The sequence below is a fragment of the Gigantopelta aegis genome, chromosome 5 (assembly GCF_016097555.1).
Source record: "Gigantopelta aegis isolate Gae_Host chromosome 5, Gae_host_genome, whole genome shotgun sequence".
Lineage (NCBI taxonomy): Eukaryota > Metazoa > Mollusca > Gastropoda > Neomphalida > Peltospiridae > Gigantopelta > Gigantopelta aegis.
Window position 1 is genome coordinate 1,903,199 of NC_054703.1, and position 21,482 is coordinate 1,924,680.

A 21,482-nucleotide genomic window follows, 5' to 3' on the forward strand; every position below is an offset into this window, starting at 1 on the left:
TTGAATAATAAATAAATAAATATAGGTAAATTAAAAAAAAAAAAATTTAAACTTCGTAAATACCAGATATTTCAAATCAAGTCGTATGTGTCTGATATAAATGATAGTGAAACGTAAATAAGTAAATAAATAAATAAATACTAATTTGTAGATAGGCATGTAGCATTGATTAGCTGTGATAAAGGTCTATGTGAGGTTGGGGTTTTATTGCTTCTTTAGGGGGAAGGGGGAGGCAGATTTTATTAAATTATAAATACTGATACATGTGGATAATTCAACATCACTAGAAATCCGCGTGAATATAACTTTAATTCTAATTGTAAAAGTAGTAAATACATTCTAATTAAGTTCATTTTATTGTTTCAATCTTTTAATTTTGCATCATTAAAACCCTTAACAGGCGGCTCCAGAGACTTCGTCTAAGTTAATGTTTCACTGCTTTTGGTCCGATATAAAATTTAGTAGACCGTTTTTCGCAGCCATTATACCATTTAATACAAACTATGTACGTTAGTCGCCAGAGATTCACATCTCCTAAGAAGCTACTCACGACGCTCATGACAACTGTTGAAAATGCCCCCCAAGTTGTAAATAGCCTGGATACAGTCTAATTCGGCATGGGACGTTACTATTCGCGCGGATGCGCAATAGGAATGTGAAAGAGGTCTATTCTAATACTTCTTGTAACAAAATGTCGTCAAATGTCAAGCGAATGCAGGGGATGAAACCGGTGACTAACAAAGTCTTGGGGGGGGGGGGGGGGGGGAGGGGAAGCTTTGACAACTAGGAAAACGCTGACCTCTTCTCAAAGACGTTGGCTAACAATAGCAGTAATGATAATTGTCCCACTAACGTCTATAAAAATAAAGAAGTTTTATAAAGTAATAATAAATGTCCTCTGGATGCTAGTTCCACAAATAATGTATTAAAATATAATTTGCCATTTACTTTGTCTGAGTTCTGGAAAGCGTACTAAAATAAGAAAGGGACAGCCACTGGACCAAACAATTTCAAATGCCCCCAAATATGTTAAATATTTTCCTAAAACATTTTATTTTAATTTGGGAAAGGTGGCATGTATCATTAAGTTGGAAGAATGCAGAGAGATATAGTTTACATAAAGTAGGGAAATACCTATCTGATGTTAATAAGTATAGACCAATTTCTTTAAATTCCAATTTATGTAAAAGTATGGAAGCCATGGTAAATAATAAGCTTACCCACTATCTTGAACTCAATAATCTAAGTAATAATTTGCAGAGTGACTCCAGAAAAAGAAAGAAAGAAATGTTTTATTTAACGACGCACTCAACACATTTTATTTACGGTTATATGGCGTCAGACATATGGTTAAGGACCACATAGATTTTGAGAGAAAACCCGCTGTCGCCACTACATGGGCTACTCTTTCCGATTAACAGCAAGGGATCTTTTATTTGCGCTTCCCACAGGCAGGATAGCACAAACCATGGCCTTTGTTGAACCAGTTATGGATCACTGGTCGGTGCAAGTGGTTTACACCTACCCATTGAGCCTTGCGGAGCACTCACTCAGGGTTTGGAGTCGGTATCTGGATTAAAAATCCCATGCCTCGACTGGGATCCGAACCCAGTACCTACCAGCCTGTAGACCGACGGCCTAACCACGACGCCAACGAGGTCGGTTTCAGAAAAAGAATCACTCCACTATCGATCATTTCGAGAGGTTGCAAACTCATATCAACGAGGCATTTTACAAAGCTAACAAAGTCATCTGTGTATTCGTAGATATTGAGAAAGCATACGATATGATGTCGAGGCATAGACTTATGTCCAAAATATATGAAATTGGCATCAATGGCCAACTGTTCAAATTTATTGACACATTGCTTAATAATAGGACATTTTATGTCAACATTAATGGGGTTTTCTCTTCTAAAACCGAACTAAATAGCGGTATTCCACAGGGTTCTGTCCAGTATTTTTATAAACGATTTAAAGAGACATTCCTGAGTGTGCTGCAATATTAAAGATGTTATCGACTAGAAGAAACATTTTAATGATTGTAATTACATTATATTTTTCTTCATACAATATTAGTTGCTGTATATTAAAAGTGTTTTTGGTCGTTCTAGTATTTGTACTAGGTTAAATTTTATTTTATTTCCTATATTTAGTTTTTTCGTAATTACAAAATTATTTGAAGACAAAATCCCGTTTGGGCTTCTTACTAATATTAAGACGACCAGAAACACATTGAATATACAGACACTGATATTCTAAACACGGCAATATATCAAATGTGTATTTTTAAATGTTAAAGGATGTTGTTAGTAGGAAACATCTTACAATGCAGGAAACTCAGGACTGTTCCTTGAAGTTCTTATTTACTTTAAGGGACATTCCTGAGTTTGCTGCATTGTAAGATGTTTCCGATTAGTAAACTATTTCTGCGAGTATACTTGTATATTAAATATATTTTCTTGTTTAGAATATCAGTGTCTGTATATGCAACGTGTTTCTGGTCGTCTTAATATTTGTAAGAAGCCCAAATTGGATTTTTTCTTCAAATAATTTCGTACGTACAAAACAATTATATTTTGGGAAATAAAATGAAATTTAACCTAGTACAAATATTATAACGATCAAAAACACTTTTAATATACAGCCACTAATATTTTATACAGACAAATATATTTATTATGTAATTGCTATCGTTAAAAAGTCTCTGTTAGTCAATAACATCTTAGAAATTTCAGCAAAGTCAGGAATGTCCCTTTAATAAAACGAAACATCCTATTAATATAGCAGACTTGTTGACGAAACAGCCTTTTGGCGGGTAGGTTGCAAAATACCTTGTGTGAAAAAGGTCATTCAAAATGAACTAAATAACATTCAAGAATGAGCAGAAAAATGGAGGTTAAAATTTCTTGGGGAAAAACATTATTCTTGTGTGGGTTCCAGCCCATATAGGCATCCCAGGGAATTAAGACCGCCGGTCGTTTCGTCAAACGTTCCTTGTTAGAAATGGAAAGTCCAGGCGGCCTGATGTTTAGGGGCATCAGAAGTAATTTCTGTGGCCATTCCAAAAATATATTCTATTTGATAAGAAGACTGGAACCACGGGACTAGAACACGGCACTTCAAACTTAAACCTGTAGTAAATGTTCCTGGGCCGACATCCACCAATATTAAACATACAAAACTCCTAACTCGTATGAGAACTGGTGTGTCGATAGGTCTGACGTCTGCTAGCTATAACATGAAGTTGGTAGACTCGCATAATAGGAGGTATTCGTAACTAATCGCCCGATCACTCACCCTTGTCAAGGTAAAATCAAACACGAGGGTACAACAGGAGTTAATTGCACACCAGGAAAAGACTTCATTTTTATCACTAAAGTTAGAATTCCTTTCCTTATCACCGTGACATTTCTGAACATATCTCAATACATAATCTGTAAGAAATTTTAGACTGTAAATATATACAGTTTAGTTGACTTTCATACCGAAAATCTATGTTTTTCTTTTGCCATTCATGAACAGCATGAATAAGCGGCACTGATTTTCTTTATAACTACATTTCTATCATGCATGTGACTGTTAAAATGTGTGTGTGCGTGCGTGTGTGTGTGTGTGTATGTGTGTGTGCGTGTGCGTGCGTGTGTGTGTGTGTGTGTGTTTATGTACAAACCCAGACATTTTCATATTTATTTGTTATCAAATAGCATAAACGTCATGAAATGTTCACAATTATTATTTGGGTGAAATTATGGAAAATGTAAATCATTTCGCTAAAAAGATATCTTAAGGATCATGCGAAAAGTATACACACACTCTAGTCTAATTATGTGAATGTGGAGCACGGTACACATGCCGTTATTCCTTGAATAAACAGGGAGATAGAAAATGCTTGGCCTGGTGATTAAGTTGCTCTATATTTGATGTTGCTGTGTTTTAGTGTTGTGATATTTCATTGTTCTGGTATCCGTTTCAAGCCATCATGTTCACATGTTTTTATATTTCATAGAAATAAACGATTTATATTGTTTTAGTTATACATTTATACAAACTCGATGCCTAATCTAATACAAGGTAAAATCGTCGCCTCTATAGGCGACGCCACACAATACGAGTGTTTCGTACGAGAATATTCACGAGAATAGCCGAGTGACAAGACAAACATTACGATTTCATTGGTTGCTATGTAATCGGTTATTTTCATGGCTATTCTCGTACATGGTACTTGTATCGTGTGGCGTCTCCTTAAGAGAGAATCAGTTTGCAGAGAAATGCTGAATGTTTCTGGCACAGTAGCAACTCAAATGCAGTTGCCCTCTGCTTCGATCCCCTTTCAGGGGTGCAGTTATGTTGTTGTTGTTTTTCTACATTCTTCAACCTCTTTGAAACCTCACAAAGGTTTCACTGAGCAAACGGACAAGTCTAATTGAAAACCAGGATGTTTTTGTTGGTTCTGACGGAAAGTAGGGGAGAACTGGTTTAATTCATTACACTATTAATACAGAGAATTCAAGACCATTTAAACGTCCTTCACGCAGATTACCCCAAACACAAAAGAAAGTGGCTAAAGACGAAATTGCTAAAATGTTAAGGGATGACATAACAGAACCCAGAGTTAGTCCTTGGGCTGCTCCGATAATATTAGTCACAAAACGGGATGGGTTTGTTAGGTTTTGCGTTGATTATAGAAAGCTGAACGCAGTTGCCCAAAAGGATGTATACACATTGCCTCGAACAGATTCATGTCTTGAAGCATTATTAGATGCACAGTGGTTTAACACATTAGATTTAGCAACATGGTATTGGTAGTGTCCCATGGCTGATAAGGATAAAATGAAAATAGCTTTTGTTACCCAGAATGGTCTATACTAATTTAAAGTCTTACCATTTGGTTTATCCAAGGTACCCCCATGTTTTGAAATACTTTTACAGCGTGTCGTTGTCTATGTTACCTTGATGATGTCATCGTGTTTGGGTCAGATTTTGAAAACACACTAAAACATCTTGGGATGGTTTTTGCCAGATTTAGAAAAGCAAATTTAAAGTTAAAACCTAAAAAGTGTTTCCTCTTTCCCGAAATTCATTTTTAGACCATGTAGTCTCTGGGGATGGAATTAAGTATGACTGGTCAGCGAAACTGCAAACTGTTAGGGGTTGGCTTATTCCATCTTCCGAGTCTGAAGTTAAGAGTGTTCGTGGTTTAGCAGAGTGTTCGTGGTTTAGCAGGATATTACAGGAAGGTAATTCCTCATTTCCCCAGTGTTAGTGGACCACTTACTGCTCTTACATGTAAATCAACGAAGTTTGTTTGGAGTTCTGGATGTCAGGAAGCATTTGAAAAGCTTAAACGTTTATTGACATCAGCACAAGCTTTGCCTTGTCCTGAAACGGATGGGTATTTTGTTTTAGATACAGATGCTAGCTTGCATGACATTGGTGCTGTTCTGTCTAAGATTCGAAATGTAGAGCAACATATCATTATGATAGTAAAGCTCTTAGCAAGATTTACAAAGGTTATTGCACAATATTGCGAGAGCTATTAGCTATTTGTTGAACAATTCAAACATTTTCTTTGGGGTCGACATTTTATTGTTAGAAATGACTACGCGTCTCTTACATGGCTTAAACATTTTAAAGAGCCAGAAGGAATGTTAGCTCGTTGGTTAACAGTACTAGATACTTATGATTTTACTTCGGAATATCGATAAGGTATTAATAATACAAATGCAGATATATTTCGGACGATTTATAAAAACACAGTCAACTCTTCTAATATAGAATTTACGTCCAGAAATGTATTAAATGCACAAAAACAAATTAAATCAGCAAATGTCAACGCACTTTAAGGGCCACTGAAGTAAAGATTTATGCTCTTAAAATTTAAATTTTTATTCTAACTGAATTTGTTTTTCCCTTGTTTTAACTACAAGTATTATTACTTTTTGTACTACTATATAGTGTATATTTGTATGTTGTACCGTAAGTCTAGCTCTGTGTTATCTTCATCCCTGGCAGGAAGTTTGTGTTATTACGTGCTCGTATGTATATTTATGTAGTTTATACCTGTGTTGTCTTTGTTAGGTTTTTATGATTTTAGTCGGCATCTGATGTTTAATATCTGATTTTCACTTACTATCTACCTGTTAACTAAGCCACAACTAGCTCTGGCAACCTTTCAACAAACTGCTTCTGCCCGCTCTATTTGCGACTACTTCATTTGATATTTAGGTTTGATACAAACAATTAAAATAAAAAAACCTTTATAATTTTAAACTTAGTTATTATGCATTAATTTGTTTTCTTTCTCTTTTAATTCTCTTCTAATTCAAATTATAAAATACACAGCCTTATTACACCACGAACCTCCTGTCTTAAACACATCCACCGGGGAATCTTTGAAAATGTGCCCAAGACAGTGGTGCTTGAACATTAAGTGGATGAAAGCAAGAGTCAAATGGTTGATTGACCGATTAACAATCCCTAAATAAGACAATAACTTTGAAGTTACTATAGAAAATGTATTTAGGCAACTTGTTCTTACCACCACAGGTACACTTTAAATCCAAGTAAATCATTCCCTTATTGACCATTACGTTATGTTGTTTACCTAATAGGTACTTATTTGATGTGGTTTAAATAATTAAAATTTGTGTTTTGTTCTATAATCATTCGTAATAGCTGTGAGAGATATTTTACATTGTGGACTATTAGGTTGAGCATATAGTCAAAGCGAGTGTCACTTCGGCTAAGATCGTTCTACAGCATTGCTTGCTATGTTAAAAGGATACAAATAAAGCCTATGCAATGTTGAACTTTCCTTTTGGCTTTTCATGAAGAAAATTCTGATTTGTTCCGTCAGTGTAGTTGAATGAGGGAATTCTCAGATTGTTCATTCATTCTATTAATAATAATAATAATAATAATAATAATAATAATAATAATAATTATTATTATTATTATTATTACCAGAGTGGTTTTCGGTATCGTCAGTATCATATATTAGGAATAACAATTGTATTGTGTGAGCCTCTCGCGAGCATAATACATTATTTTGATTATTAATATATGATATTGACGATACCGACACGCACAAGGGTAATAATCTCTTTATCATATAATCTCAATCTTAATAGAACGTGTTTTATAAACTGCACATGCAACTTTAATTCCAGTCCGCCATTACTAGATATTCAAATAACGTACGATAATGTGACGAGCCGTCTTTTTGAATGAAAATGACGTCAAACTTGAATGATTTCATGTTGGATATCCTTACATAAAACTAAACTAGTGTTTAACGCTTTTTGTTTTCTGGACGCAGGATCGCGTTTAGTGTCAAGTTGCTATTGAAATGTTTTTATTTGATGACGTCAGTTATGAAGTGCCACTGTAGTACGTTTTCTTAAATGCCAATAAATGTACTGCCGTGACCTCGTTTAATTTGCATCTAGTTTGCAAAGATATAACATTTTGAAAGTATGTGATCTGAAAAACATCACATACTTGTTTTTACACTGAAAATGCTGGACATTATATCACACACACACACACACACACACACACACACACACAGAGAGAGAGAGAGAGAGAGAGAGAGAGAGAGAGAGAGAGAGAGAGAGAGAGAGAGAGAGAGAGAGAGAGAGAGAGAGAGAGAGAGAGATGTTATTACCAGTGTTTTTCGGTATCGTCAATATTATATATTAGGAATAAAAATTGTATTAAGCTAACCTCTGGCGAGCATAATACATTATTTTTTTTCCTAATTTATGACACTGTCCATACCAAAACATATGAGGGTAATAATGTCTTTATCATATAATCTCAAGCTTAAAAGAAACTGTTTTTGTAAGCAGTATACGCAACTTTACTTCTAGTTAGCCATTACGCGATATTCAAATGACAGAAGAATATGTGAATGGAAATGACGTCAAATGTGAATGACGTACTTTTGGATATCCTTACATAATAACTTAGTGATTAACGGTTTTTTATTTTCTGAATGCTGGATAGTTTGCAGTGTAAAGTTCCTATTGAAACGTTTTTGTTCGACGACTATGAGTAGAGACGTCAATTATGCAGTTTCACCGTAGTACGTTTGCGTATATGTCAATAAACGTAGTGCCGTGACCTCGATTAATTTACATCTAATTTGCAAATTGATCACATTATCAAACAAAGTATAATATCACATACTTTGATTGCACTGGAAATTATATATATAATTTACTGATTCAGCATTAACAGCTAACGCACACACTCAATTTATTTATTTGAAATAAAGAAAATAGCTGAAAGGATCAAAAACATTTCCGAAAATAGTCAAAATTGAGATTCATACAGGTATGAACGACACAACATATTATTTGGACCGATTCAAGCATTTATAACAAAACAGTTTAAAAGTAACTTACAGGTTGGAATACTATCAAAATATACATAAAACTGTACAATGTTAACATAAAATATATCACAATCTATTCTAACTAGGCTTGTTCGACACATAACACATTATAAAACAAAATAAAATAATATAATTATAGTCCTTGCCCCACGGCTCGCCCTTTTTTTAATACTATGGAATTTATTACAAGTTCTTTATTTCTGAGGCTATTGATTTCTAAATTGCACACAAAAAATAGTGAAGTTTTTATGTTTGTTATTTTCAAAACACTTTTACTTTTCTTCTTACCAAACTAAAATTATTTACAAAACATTTTTTATATGAGAATGTGATGGACTATAGATCAACAACAATAACAACAACAACAATAACGATAGTAACATTAATTGTATCATGCTTAGGTTGTTTTCCCACTGACAAAAATGTGTGGTAACTGAGAATACACACGTTTGAAATTCCACTTCTCATGTGCAAATGAGTTGTGATTTGTCAACATCTGTTCACGCCTATTCTTAAACTGGCAAAAGGTCAAACTAGTAATATTTTAACGGTATAATATAAATTGTAAACTGATGGTAAGTATGTTCTGTAATATGATTGGCTAATAAACATTGTCGAATGGCATTCGATACCCTCAAATTAGTAAGTTAATCACTGCTCATGAATACATTGTTACTATTTCAAACAACAAAATGGCAGACAACCGAAGTGGATCACCTCTTCAAATGGATACGCCAAATTTTAACCTATTTGACGACGATACAAATTGGCAGACAAATGAAGTTCTGATAGATATGTTGATGAAAGATGATGGTAAGTAATTTAAATACAAGGTTTACTTAGATATAATTTTGTGTGAGTCATTTAAATTCCAAGTTTTGTTGATATATAATTTTGTGACATTTTAAAAATAAGTCAGTTGATTTCCAATTTCATTATTTTCTTCTTCAAAATTTAAATTTCTTTTGAGATGGAAAATGATGGGTTAACTATCTTCTGAATAGGCATCCTCTCTCTATTTCAGTTCTTGATGATACAACTGAAGCAAGTGCAACGTCCTCGACAAGCGCTAATGGCAACAGCGGTCTGGATGACCTTGATCAACTTGCTCAACAAGTTGCAACAGACACCAAGAACCAGCGATTTGTCAAGGTGGATAAAGAACACCTAAAAAAGATAATTGGGGATTCTTTGTCAAAAGCCACAGGACGGAATACAATATGGGGTGTCAAGATATTGAAATCTTGCAAGGTGAAAGGGGTGTTCTTACTCCATATGGCAACAGACCAAATCCAAACAGAAATGTACATAATTTCGAATTTGATCGTGCTGCAGAAAATGTAACACGTGGTCTTTTCAACATGCAAAACTCGACTGTCACAATAAATAATTACTTTCAGTAGGTCAAGACTGTCCCATTACCATTACAGTAGGGTATTAATTTTTGTTCGTATAAAATTGTTAAAATTGGTTTCAACAAAACACCAAAAATACGTTCACCAATTAAAAATGTATTGACACTCTGCTGATTTGATTAAATAACTTTGACATATGTAAAAAAAACAATGTTTGTTGTTTGTTTTAAAGCACTAGATAATACAGTTAAACCCCTATGGACGAATTCATTTCGCATCAGCAACCAGTGACGTCATTGGAAAGCGGTACAGTTGTTGCAAGTTAACTGTTCAAACGTCAACGGTTGCATTTTTTTTCACGAAATAGGATATATTTCATTGACATTGTAAATGTTAATTTCTTCCCATTTCAGTAAGCATTTAAAAAATGGATGTCAATTAAGCAGATTAAAGAAAGTGAATTTCACGGATCGCATGCATTGCATAGCAACTGAAAAAGCCGTTTAACGACGTCAGTGAATGTTATTATGCCGAACAATTATATAGTTCTATGTAAAAAACGTTTCAGTTTACAATGGACATAACCATATGGAGTTTTTAGATTTGCGGGTGTTATTGTCTATTTGATCCCGCAAATGTTTCATTTTTGACCTCAGGCTAACGCCTTCGGTCAAAAATGACATTTGCGGGATCAAATAGACAATAACACCCGCAAATCTAAAAACTCCATATGGTTATCTCCTAAAAGAAGCATTGTTCCATATCCAGAGAATGTTATCACGTGATAAAGGAGCCGTTCAACAATTATGTAAAGAGTTGTGGACACAAGCGAATTTTATTTTTAAAACTATATTTCCTGGATAGCATGACGAAAACACCTAGAAACTTCGCTCATCACAAACACCAATGTAATTTACTGTACACGTGCCTGGCTATGGGATGAGGCGGTGTTTGTGTTACGTATAATTTTCAAAAACAATGTTTTATTTTTCGTTCAAAAAGAAACATGCTGCCAGTTATTACTATACTCATTGTTCTTTAACAGATGATTTTCAATCTTGTATGTACTACTAAACTAAACAATCATAAATACAAACAGAAAATTCAAATCAAATTAGTCAAAGAAAGCCATAATGGCAACTAAAATCGACAATGTAGTGAATGTTCTTGAACGATGTAACTACAAGAACATTAATGCATAGGCGGAGGGCGGGGCGGGGGGGGGGGGGGGGGGTGTTGGAGAGGCTGATTGTTGCCGGAATTAAATAAACATGCCCGAATCTTGTAACAACATTCATTCATACACACAAAGCGAACGAATCGTTACACATTTTTTTTACATGCATTACAACTAATATTGTGGGTATAATGATGCAAATACATGGTGAAATTGTTTTAGGCCAGTTGACTTTACTCGAATATTTCTATAATTTTTGCCCGAATTCAAAGATTTGCTCCAGCACTGCGGGGAAGGCGAGGAGGGGGGGGGGGGGGGGGGGGGGGGGGTTGCAACCCCAGCCTCCGTCTCGTATTTACACATTTATTTTGTCATATTGAGATCGCTCGCCAACATCGGATACATCCAACGTCTCATACGTGTTTGTCTCCCGTTGGTTGTTTTCTGCCAATTGTGGTGCATTCTGATTGAGACTCTCTCCTGGAGGTGCTGGTTGCATCAGAGACGAATCAATAGGTAGTTCACCCTGAGAACCGTCAAATTGTCTACCGTCGTAAACATCAACTGAACTGGACACAGTGGAGAATTCTACACTCGACTCGGTCACTTCTTTTCGCTTTCTAAGAACGAGTCTGAAAGGAGCAAATGAAACAAAAGAACATTAGGTTGAATACAAATATGGATTTTTGTTACAACAGTTATATTAAATACGAACAATGCATAGGCCCATCAATGGGCATTTGGCAAAATTATACTCTGTCTAGTGCCTAGTCTATAGCAGGACAGTCATTCCCCCGAGGATATCCTTATCTGGACAATACATCCTTCTTGTACCGCTCAAAAGAGGACTGCCACTCCCAGACTAGTTTACTAAAACAAGAACAGAGCAGACCTCATTGGAAAAAAGTAAAGTTTGTTTTATTTAACGACGCCGCTAGAGCACATTGATTTTTTTATCTTATCATCGGCTATTGGACGTCAAACATATGGTCATTCTGACACTGTTTTTAGAGGAAACCCGCTGTCGCCACATAGGCTACTCTTTTTACGACAGGCAGCAAGGGATCTTTTATTTGCGCTTCCCACAGGCAGGATAGCACAAAACATGGCCTTTGTTGAACCAGTTATGGATCACTGGTCGGTGCAAGTGGTTTACACCTACCCATTGAGCCTTGCGGAGCACTCACTCAGGGTTTGGAGTCGGTATCTCGATTAAAAATCCCATGCCTCGACTGGGATCCGAACCCAGTACCTACCAGCCTGTAGACCGATGGCGTAATGAGAGTGTATAACTGTCTACATGTCCGTCTTGCTCTAGTACAGTCATAGTATTCGGACTAGCTCTGCCCCACCGGTGGCACCCATCATGAATATTGCCACCTCAGCTGTTAAAACGATTACAAAACTGTGCAAGAGTTTCATCAAAGAGATAAAAAAAAAAAAGTATGCACAAGTTCAAAATATGGAATGGCATCAGCCATCATTTTGGTCAGTGATGCATCGTATTTAGTAAATATAGCCTCGAACTGTCTACCATAAAACGTTTTGAATACCTTCAGAATATAGAAGCATCTAGTAACAACTTGAGAACACTATGCTATATCTTCAGTAATATATTGGTTAATTTTCCTATACGAATCTCTGAATTTAGCTCCATGGTCCATAATTCAAAAACTAAAATTGCCGAGTGGGATGACATGGATTTCAGTCCATCATGGTTCAGTTAAGGTGATGCAATAGCTAGATTTTGTTTCAAACAATTAATGTAATTTTTATTTATTATACATTTTTAGAGAAATAAGGTCCTTAAATCCGTGACAGTATGCCTTTAATTTTCCTATACGAATCTCCGAATTTATCTCCGTTGTTCACGACTGCACCATGTAATACTAAGCACTACGTGTGTTTACTGTTCAATAAATAATAATATGACCTGGAAAGTTCGTTTTACTACTTACCTAATGATGGCTATAAATGACATCACAAATAGCAGAAAAAATATCCCCGTAGTAGCTGCCAAAACATATATGAGCGTATCAGTAGTTTTTCGTGGAAGAGCTGAAAAAAACAAACAAAACCTAAATATAATTTATTTTCATGTTAATATACAGCTGACAGAAAACTCAGCGTAGCATGTTATCATTTGTGAGAGTAGATTCAAAGACTTCCTTCTTTCTTTTCACTGTACATTCAGTGCATGCTATTAAAAACGCTTGCATACATTTTACGAATTTGTAACAACGAAAACACCGACAGGCGGCGCTGCGGACATCCGGTGTTAGTACGTGAAATGTTTTATAAATGATACATGTAGTTTACACGTGTGAATAATACAATTTATCATGACTATCTTAAATATGGAAATAAATTGTAATACACTGCGGTGAAAATTTAGGTTGTGAAAAGTACGTTTCTTGTAGTCGGTAGGAAAGAGAAAGAAATATTAATAAAAAATTGTAAGTAAATTTGAATAGGAATAAAGGGTTTGCACGTGATATCTTCTGTTGTTTCCAATATATATTTTTCGTAAACACAAGAGTGTTTTTTAATTATAAAATACGGTATTTACAGACAAAGGATGCATTGTAGGTTATATGCCTCTTGTCTGAACTCTTGCAACATTACATATTGGTACAAATCAATTTTCAATGCTTATTACATTCAAAACGTTCTACTTAAATTGATATCATCGAATTCAAATAGTGTATTTAATGTTGCATGATTAAAAAATATGGTTTAAATAAAATATGTATTGAAAATGTATAATTAATATTATTAATTAATATATGTGTTTAGAGTTGTGGCCCCTTTCTTGTTTTCCATTAATTTAAAGGATAATTTTTAGACGATACAAATATGTTTTTTGTTGAATTTCCAAGCAAACTGCTAATTATATATGATGTTTAACGTCATGTTATATCAACCTGTATAAACTTAGAAGTGGTTTTAAAGAGCATTGACCACGAGTTGCAAAACATTACTGTTTCCCCTTTTTGTAAAATCTGTTTGTTTATTTGTTGCTGTTGTTTTTGGTTTTTGTTTTGTGGTAAAATTTGATTACATAAGATACCTGATGGGTACACCATTTGAATTCATTTTATAAATATTTCATTATTTTAAAAAATCGCTTCAAATGAAGTTACAAATGAAAATGTTTTGATACGGAAGAAAATTGTATAATAACTGGCAACTCGTTTATTATCCTTTGTATTCTCATCCCTGTGCACACCTTCAAATATGTTTTTGTTTAAAGACACAGTAGAAAGGATTTTGGTTACAACGTCTATAGTGGACGGTGAATAGCCCAACGGTAAATCACTCGCTTGATCCCCGTCATGTGATCGTTTCCCGTCATTGGGCTATTTTCACTTCAGCCAGTGCATAAAAAGACATATTAATATCAAAATATGATTATTGTACTTGTGTACATGTGTGCTTGCGTGAACACATATTACAAGACATATTATAGTGATAACAATTTAAAGACACCTTAATTGGTCTAAACGCATAAGGCAGAGGCAGTAAATAAGTTTAGATGGAACAGACGTTTACATTTGTTTTACACCTGATTTTTGAGCATATGTAATAACTCAATATTATATTCGTATCCGTTGGATATTATTTATCTTACAACTCGTTGTTTAAACAAGTATCCAACTCGCTTTCGCTCGTCATAAGATAAATGGTATTTGCAGTTAGCAGTATTCTTTTTTCCCCATCTCTCTTTTCAACTCCCCCCCCCCCTCTCTCTCTCTCTCTCTCTCTCTCTCTCTCTCTCTCTCTCTCTCTCTCTCTCTCTCTCTCTCCCCCCCCCCCACCAACAGTCTCTCTTTCACATTTTCTCTGCACATTGAGTTAGCTACATTTTTTTTATATTTTTTTAAAATCATACGTATTTTCAAAATATTCTCGCAGGTATTTGTGTGCGCGCGCATACATAGGTGGGACATTTTGTGAATATACACACATTAGAAAACATGTGCGCTTGAAAACTGTTTTTAAAGTATAAAACATCAGTATTGGTTAAGATCATATCACCATCTCTAACCATCTTACCAGGACACGGGACTTGTGTATCACAGGACAACTGGACAAATATATATATATATATATATATATATATATATATATATATATATATATATATATATATATATATATATTATATATATATATATATTTGTTTTAAGAAATAAAATATGAAAAAAAAAAATATGGAAACAAATAATTAAATTACTACAGATATTGCTATCTCTAAAAGCAAACCCTTAATCTGAGATAATAATCTTGGCCCACGTGTTCAAAACATAGTTAAATGAACCCGGTGTTGATATAATATTTTACATTTGTTTGTAGAGACAAAACCCCACAAAAAAAAACAAAAAAACAAATAAAAACAACTAAACAACTAAACAAAGCAAAAAAACAAACAAACAACAACAACAACAAAACAAAAAAACAAACCCAAACACATTTTATATTTGATTGTGTATTGGTACCTTTGGCTGTTCTAAATCGATATTCAACATCATGATTTCAATTGTTATATGTCTGTCGTCCACCTGGCTGATACTAATCTTCGTTATTACACAATGTTAATACAACATAGTATCATATTAAAATTGTAATAAAGAATACATCCATATCCGTTGTTCTCATGAGATGTGATATCTCACAAACTGACATATGTCTGATCATTTTTATTCTTATTAACAAGAAAAAAGTCATGGCGGTAACAAAATGGCACTACTAAGTAATGCAAAAGCATATGAGGCATGAAAATGGTAGGACTACTTTCAGTTTGTGATCATGTGACAATATTATTTTACTGTGAAGTAAGCAGCGTTTCAAAACAAATTCAATGAGCAAATTAATTTTATGTATACAATATAAATAACAGGACTACTAAAATTTAAGCTTCAACAGTTAGTAGCACATTTTACCTTTAGCGCCAGAAACATTCATTAATTCATTCATTGATTCTGCTGAGGTCTGGGCTAGACAGCCTGTCTCTGACTCCCTGGCATTATTTTGTGACGCCAGTGTCACTAACTCTAAGATAATTAGCACTTAATTATAATCTATGAGTAGGTGTTTCTTGAGTTCTCCTCCATTCATCCATGAATGTGCACAATATGAGTTGTAACTATTTTTACAAGCCAACATCGAACTTGCCTTAAAGCCAATGAGAAGGTGAAGTCAAGCAGTTCAAATAGAAATGTGTTATGACTTTGCCATCTCTAGTGAAGTCTACTAAAAGCAGTATATTATTCTGTTCTTCCAAAAGTCATCTACTTGATGCCAGCCAACCTGCAAATGAATGAATCAACACAACAAAGTGATGTTTCTATGCAAACTCCAGTTATGTGAACTGTATGATTATCTATATGACAGAAGCTTCCTGTACTATCTTCTGTTATGGTACACTATTGGAACCGGTACATTGCATTCTGCCTCCCAAAGGGGCAGGGTTTGTGCAAGTTCGTGTCAAAGGCACGGTTCTCTTGCAGATGGATTCGAAGAGGCTAACAGTCTGTCTCATCCAGACTGACCACTGTCCGTCTACTGTGAGAAACAAGAGGTCAATGATTGGACATGGGATTGCCTCAGGATACACTCTGTCAGTATTTTAGCACTGAAGGAGAAGACCGTTTCATAGAAGTCTGTACTAGTAGTTTGTAAATGTAGACAGTAGTTTGTAAATGTAGACAATATTTAATATAACAATCACAGGCACAGTTTGGACATAGCAATAGCTCAGTGTGTACACTGTCAATGTCTTGTAACTGTAGTTAGTGATGAAACATCAGTCACATTGCTTAGACATAACTCAATATACACACTGTCATTGTTTTGTGACTGCACGTACACCATGTACAGGGGCGGGACCTACGTCCCAGTAGTAAAGTGCCTGCTCGATGCGCAGTCAGTCTGCGATCGATCCCCGTTGATGGGCCCATTGGGCTATTTCTCGTTCCAGATAGTGCACCACGACTGCTATATCAAATGCCGTGGTATGTACTACGCTGGCTGTAGGTGCATATAAAAGATTTCTTGCTGATAATCAAAAAGAGTAGCCCATGAAGTGGCGATAGCGGTGTCCTCTCTCAATATATGTGTGGTCCTTAACCAAATGTCTGACGCCATATAACCATAAAATAAAATGTTTTAAGTGCGTTGTTAAATAAAACATTTCTTTCTTCTTGTAATTGTACAGAGTGTTTGATATATTGATCATACTCTCAGCTTGGACATAGCAATAAATATATATGCAGACTGTCAATGGTTTTGTCTCTGTATGGTGTTTGATATATTAGTCAGAATTACTGCTTTATCATGTATACAATCATCTACTCACTCTCCTACAGTTACAGTACTGCAATGTGCACGACAAGACCGTTATTTGGTCTTTTACATTTACCAAAGGCAATATTCAGCTGTTCTAAAAGTCATCTACTTGATGCTGGCCCACCTGCAAAGTAATGCATCTACAGCAAGAAACAAAGCGTCTAAACACTCTCCCTCCTGGAGTGTCAGGCTGCTAGTGTTCTTTTGAGTCCCTGCCTTCCTCTTGGCCTTGGAGGAGACGGAAGCAACTGTAGAGGTGGAGGCGGCGGTGGAGGTCACTGAGGCGTTGGAGCCCGCTGAAGATTGGGAGGCCACTGAGGAGGACCGGGACTCAGGAGAAGTTTCACGGGGGAGTTATGAGGAGGACTAGGCGATCTTGGGGCAGGTTCATCAGGTTAATCAGCAGCAGCGTCAGCCAGGGGACCAGGGGCTTGGGGTGTTGGTGAAGTGTTCTTGCCACGACCTCGTTGGCCCTTGGGAGACTTGGGAGCCGGCTTCGCCTTCTTCTTAGGAGGTGACTTAGCAGGTCCCTTCCGCTTGGATGGCATGGCCTGAACGTAGTAGTTGTAGTAGTATTAGTCACTGTTGTCAGCTCGGCGTCTACGGCAGGAATGGTGAGGTTCTCCAAGAGGGGCCCATATTTATACAGATTGGTCACGTAGCCGTGGCGACATTTCGGTATCACATCGGTAGCACTTCGGTAGTGCATCGGCAGTACAACGGCAGCGCCTCGGTATAACATCGGCGGCGCATCGGTAACACTAAGGTGACAGAAAAGTGGTATTCGGTAGCACATCGGCTCTTACATCGGTAGAACAACGGTATCACAACGGTATCACAACGGGAATGCCGGTACTACATCGGTATTGCTACGGCCAATTGTGATTTTTCAAGTGCTTTCTCGACGGAGCTCTGCCGATTTTCTCGCCGTTGTTAATTGTGTGCTCCGGTTTAGTCCCGGCGAGGTACATCGGTAGTGTGTGACAGGCCCTTTAGAGTGTTAAATTGTGAGACTATTGTGGCGATTTTTACAGGGTTTTTTTCTTTGTTGGTTTCTTTTGGAGCTTGGTACTTGGACTGAAAGGTCGTTTTAAAGAATGTCGAACCGGTATAAGCGGTTGCGTGAATCAGACCAGTGCATCTATTGAAATACGAATTCTAAAATCAAGGGCAGATATAAGGGTGCACACCGGAGAACCTGTCCCCCTGTAAATTAATTAAAGTCCCACCGGCCTCGGTGGTGTCTTGTTTTAAGCCATCGGACATACGGCTGGTAAGTACTGGGTTCGCAGCCCGGTACCGGCTCCCACATAGAGCGAGTTCTAACGACTCAATGGGTAGGTGTAACACCACTACACACCCTTCTCTCTCACTAACTACTAACAACTAACCTACTGTCCTGGACAGACAGCCCAGATAGCTGAGGTGTGTGTGCCCAGGACAGCGTGTTTGAACGTTAATTGGATATAAGCACGGAAATAAGTTCAAATAAAATGAGAATAAAAGTGCCCCTTTTTAACAATTATGTCTAAAATTTTCATTGAAGTGCCCTTTTCAAAAAGGTGGTCTGTGTGCCCGTTTGCCCTTGTGCCGTCCCTAAAAAAGTATGTTTTAGGTCCTCCCTTGGAAATATCTTTGCAAATCATGTATTACATTGAGTTATGTACCTGGTGACGCACCAGTGATCGCCTATGGAAAGCCTGGATAATAACTCTAATATATGAGCCGCTCGCGACTGGTTTAACAAACAGGTTTCACGAGTTTTTCACAGCTCGAAATGTGGCTAAAATGTACTTTACCATAATTATTAGTGGTTAGTGGGAGTTGTTTTTTTGTTTGTTTGTTTGTTTTGTTGTTTTGTTGTTGTTGTTTTTTGTTGTTGTTGTTTGTTTTTGAGTTTTTGTTTGGGGGGGGGGGGGGTTGTATTTTATTTGGTTGGTTTCTGTTTGGGTTTTTTAAAATAAATATCTATTATTCCTAGAGCACTGACATTAAATACGTTGGAGCGTCATATTAACTGCCACCCGTGGGGCAGTATCTGCCCACTTTCGAGAACACCTGATATCGTCACTGTTTTGACAGTGGTTCGTGATCACAGCTGTATATATTCCACTGACCTTTATCCTGTGAAGGATTGTGTTTTCTAAGCTAAGTATTGGGAGTGGCAATCCTCCAATAGGCGATGAAGGAGAGACGACGTATCGTGTTAAGGATCTATTAGGAGAGTGGCCGTACTCCTAAGGACATACGTTCGACTTGCCTTGTGCAGAGATACAATTTTGATCTCGGAATATGGTTTTGTCATTCCGATTACATAAGATCAATGATAATTGATGCATTTCGTCATTTATAGAAATCTAACAGTCGTATTGTTCGTTTAAACTTATGTTTGTACTTATATCCAAGGGAGGTTCAAGCATGCTGTCAATGGAATACACATCAGCTATATAACTAACCAATAACCCTAAACACTAACACCCAATAACCCACCTCTCTCACTAACAACTAACAATTAACTAATCTTTCTCACTAAACACTAACACTCAAGAAATAACCCACCTCTTTCATTAACCACTAACAAATAACCAATAAGCTATCTTTCACTAACCAATAATAACCAGTAACACATATCTCTCACTAACCACTAAAATTAACTAATAACCAATTTATCTCAATAACATTTATCAATAACCGATATCTCACTAACCACTAACACCTAACCAATAACCGATCTTCCTCCCTAGCACTCACGATAACCAATAACCAAAATATCTGACTAACCACTAAACAACCCATCTGTCTCACTAACCACTAACAGCTAATAACCCATATGTTTCACTAACAACTAATAACCCATCTCTCTCACTAACAACTAACAACTTATAGCCCATCTCTCTCATTAGCCACTAACAATTAACAAATAACCCATCTTCCTCAGTGGACACTAACAACTAATAACCAATCTCTCTGACAAACCATTAACAATTAACAAATATCCCATCTATCTCACTAACTACTAACATCTAACAAATACCCTATCTTTCTTACTAACCACTAACAACCAATAACCCATCTGTTTCACTAACCACTAACAACCAATAACCCATCTGTTTCACTAACCACTAACAATTAACTAATAACTCACATTTCTCACTAACTAGTATCAATTAACAAATAACCCATCTATCTCACTAACCATTAAAAGCTAACTGATAACCCATCTCGCCAATATCCCGTCTCACTAACAATTAACCACTAATCCATATCTTTCATTAACAACTGACAATTAACTAATAACCCATCTCTCTCATTAACCACTAACAAAAAATAACCCATATCCCTCACTAACAGTTAACAAATATACCATATTTCTCACTAACCACTAATAACCACTACCTCATCTTTCTTACTAACCGCTAACAATTAACCAATAACCCATCTGTTTCATTAACAAGTAACCAATAACCAATCTATTTCACTAACCATTAAACATTAACCCATAACCCCTCTATCTCACTAACTACTAATAATTAATCAATAACCCCTCTATCTCACTACCCACTAATAACCACTACCCCATCTTTCTCAATAACCACTTCAATTAAATAATAATCCATCTATATCACTAACCACTAACAATTAACTAATAACCCACCTTTCTTAGTAACAGCTATCAACTACATAATAGCCCATCTCTCCCACTAACAATTGACCAGTAACTCATATATCTCTCACTAACCACTAACAAATATATAATAACCCATCTCTCTCACTAACCACTAACGTCTAATATCAAATCTTTCTCGCTAATAATTAACCAATATCCCATCTTTCTCACTAAAAATTAACCAATAACTCATATCTCCCACTAACCACTAACAAATAACTAATAACCCATCTCTCTCACTGACACTAACAATTAACTAGTAACTCATATCTCTCACTAACCGCTAACAAGTAGCTAATAACCCATCTCTCTTACTAACCACTAACATCTAATAACCCATCTTGCTCACTAACAATTAACCAATAACCCGTCTCTCTCACTAAAAAGTAACCAATAACTCATATCTCTCACTAACCACTAATAAATAACTAATAACCCATCTCTCACTGACACTAACAATTAACCCATCTCTCTCACTAACCACTGATAACTAAATAATAACCCATCTCTCGCCACTAACAATTAACCACTAACA

At 36.0% G+C, this 21,482-nt stretch overlaps 1 protein-coding gene across 11 annotated transcripts in view; it reads right to left on the reverse strand.

Moving 5' to 3' along the window:
- Positions 1 to 8,358: 8,358 nt before the first annotated feature.
- Positions 8,359 to 21,482, reverse strand: part of LOC121373200 (coadhesin-like) — a 60,321-nt gene continuing 47,197 nt past the window's right edge. For 10 of the 11 annotated variants that reach the window (XM_041499668.1, XM_041499665.1, XM_041499663.1 and 7 more), the window contains 2 exons: positions 12,891 to 12,990; positions 8,359 to 11,564 (listed from right to left, as the gene is read on the reverse strand). In XM_041499668.1, the coding sequence (XP_041355602.1) occupies positions 11,288 to 11,564; positions 12,891 to 12,990 (377 nt within the window). In that variant the 3' untranslated portion in view covers positions 8,359 to 11,287. The remainder of the gene's footprint in view (positions 11,565 to 12,890; positions 12,991 to 21,482) is intronic. The other variant, XM_041499671.1, reaches the window with a different exon arrangement.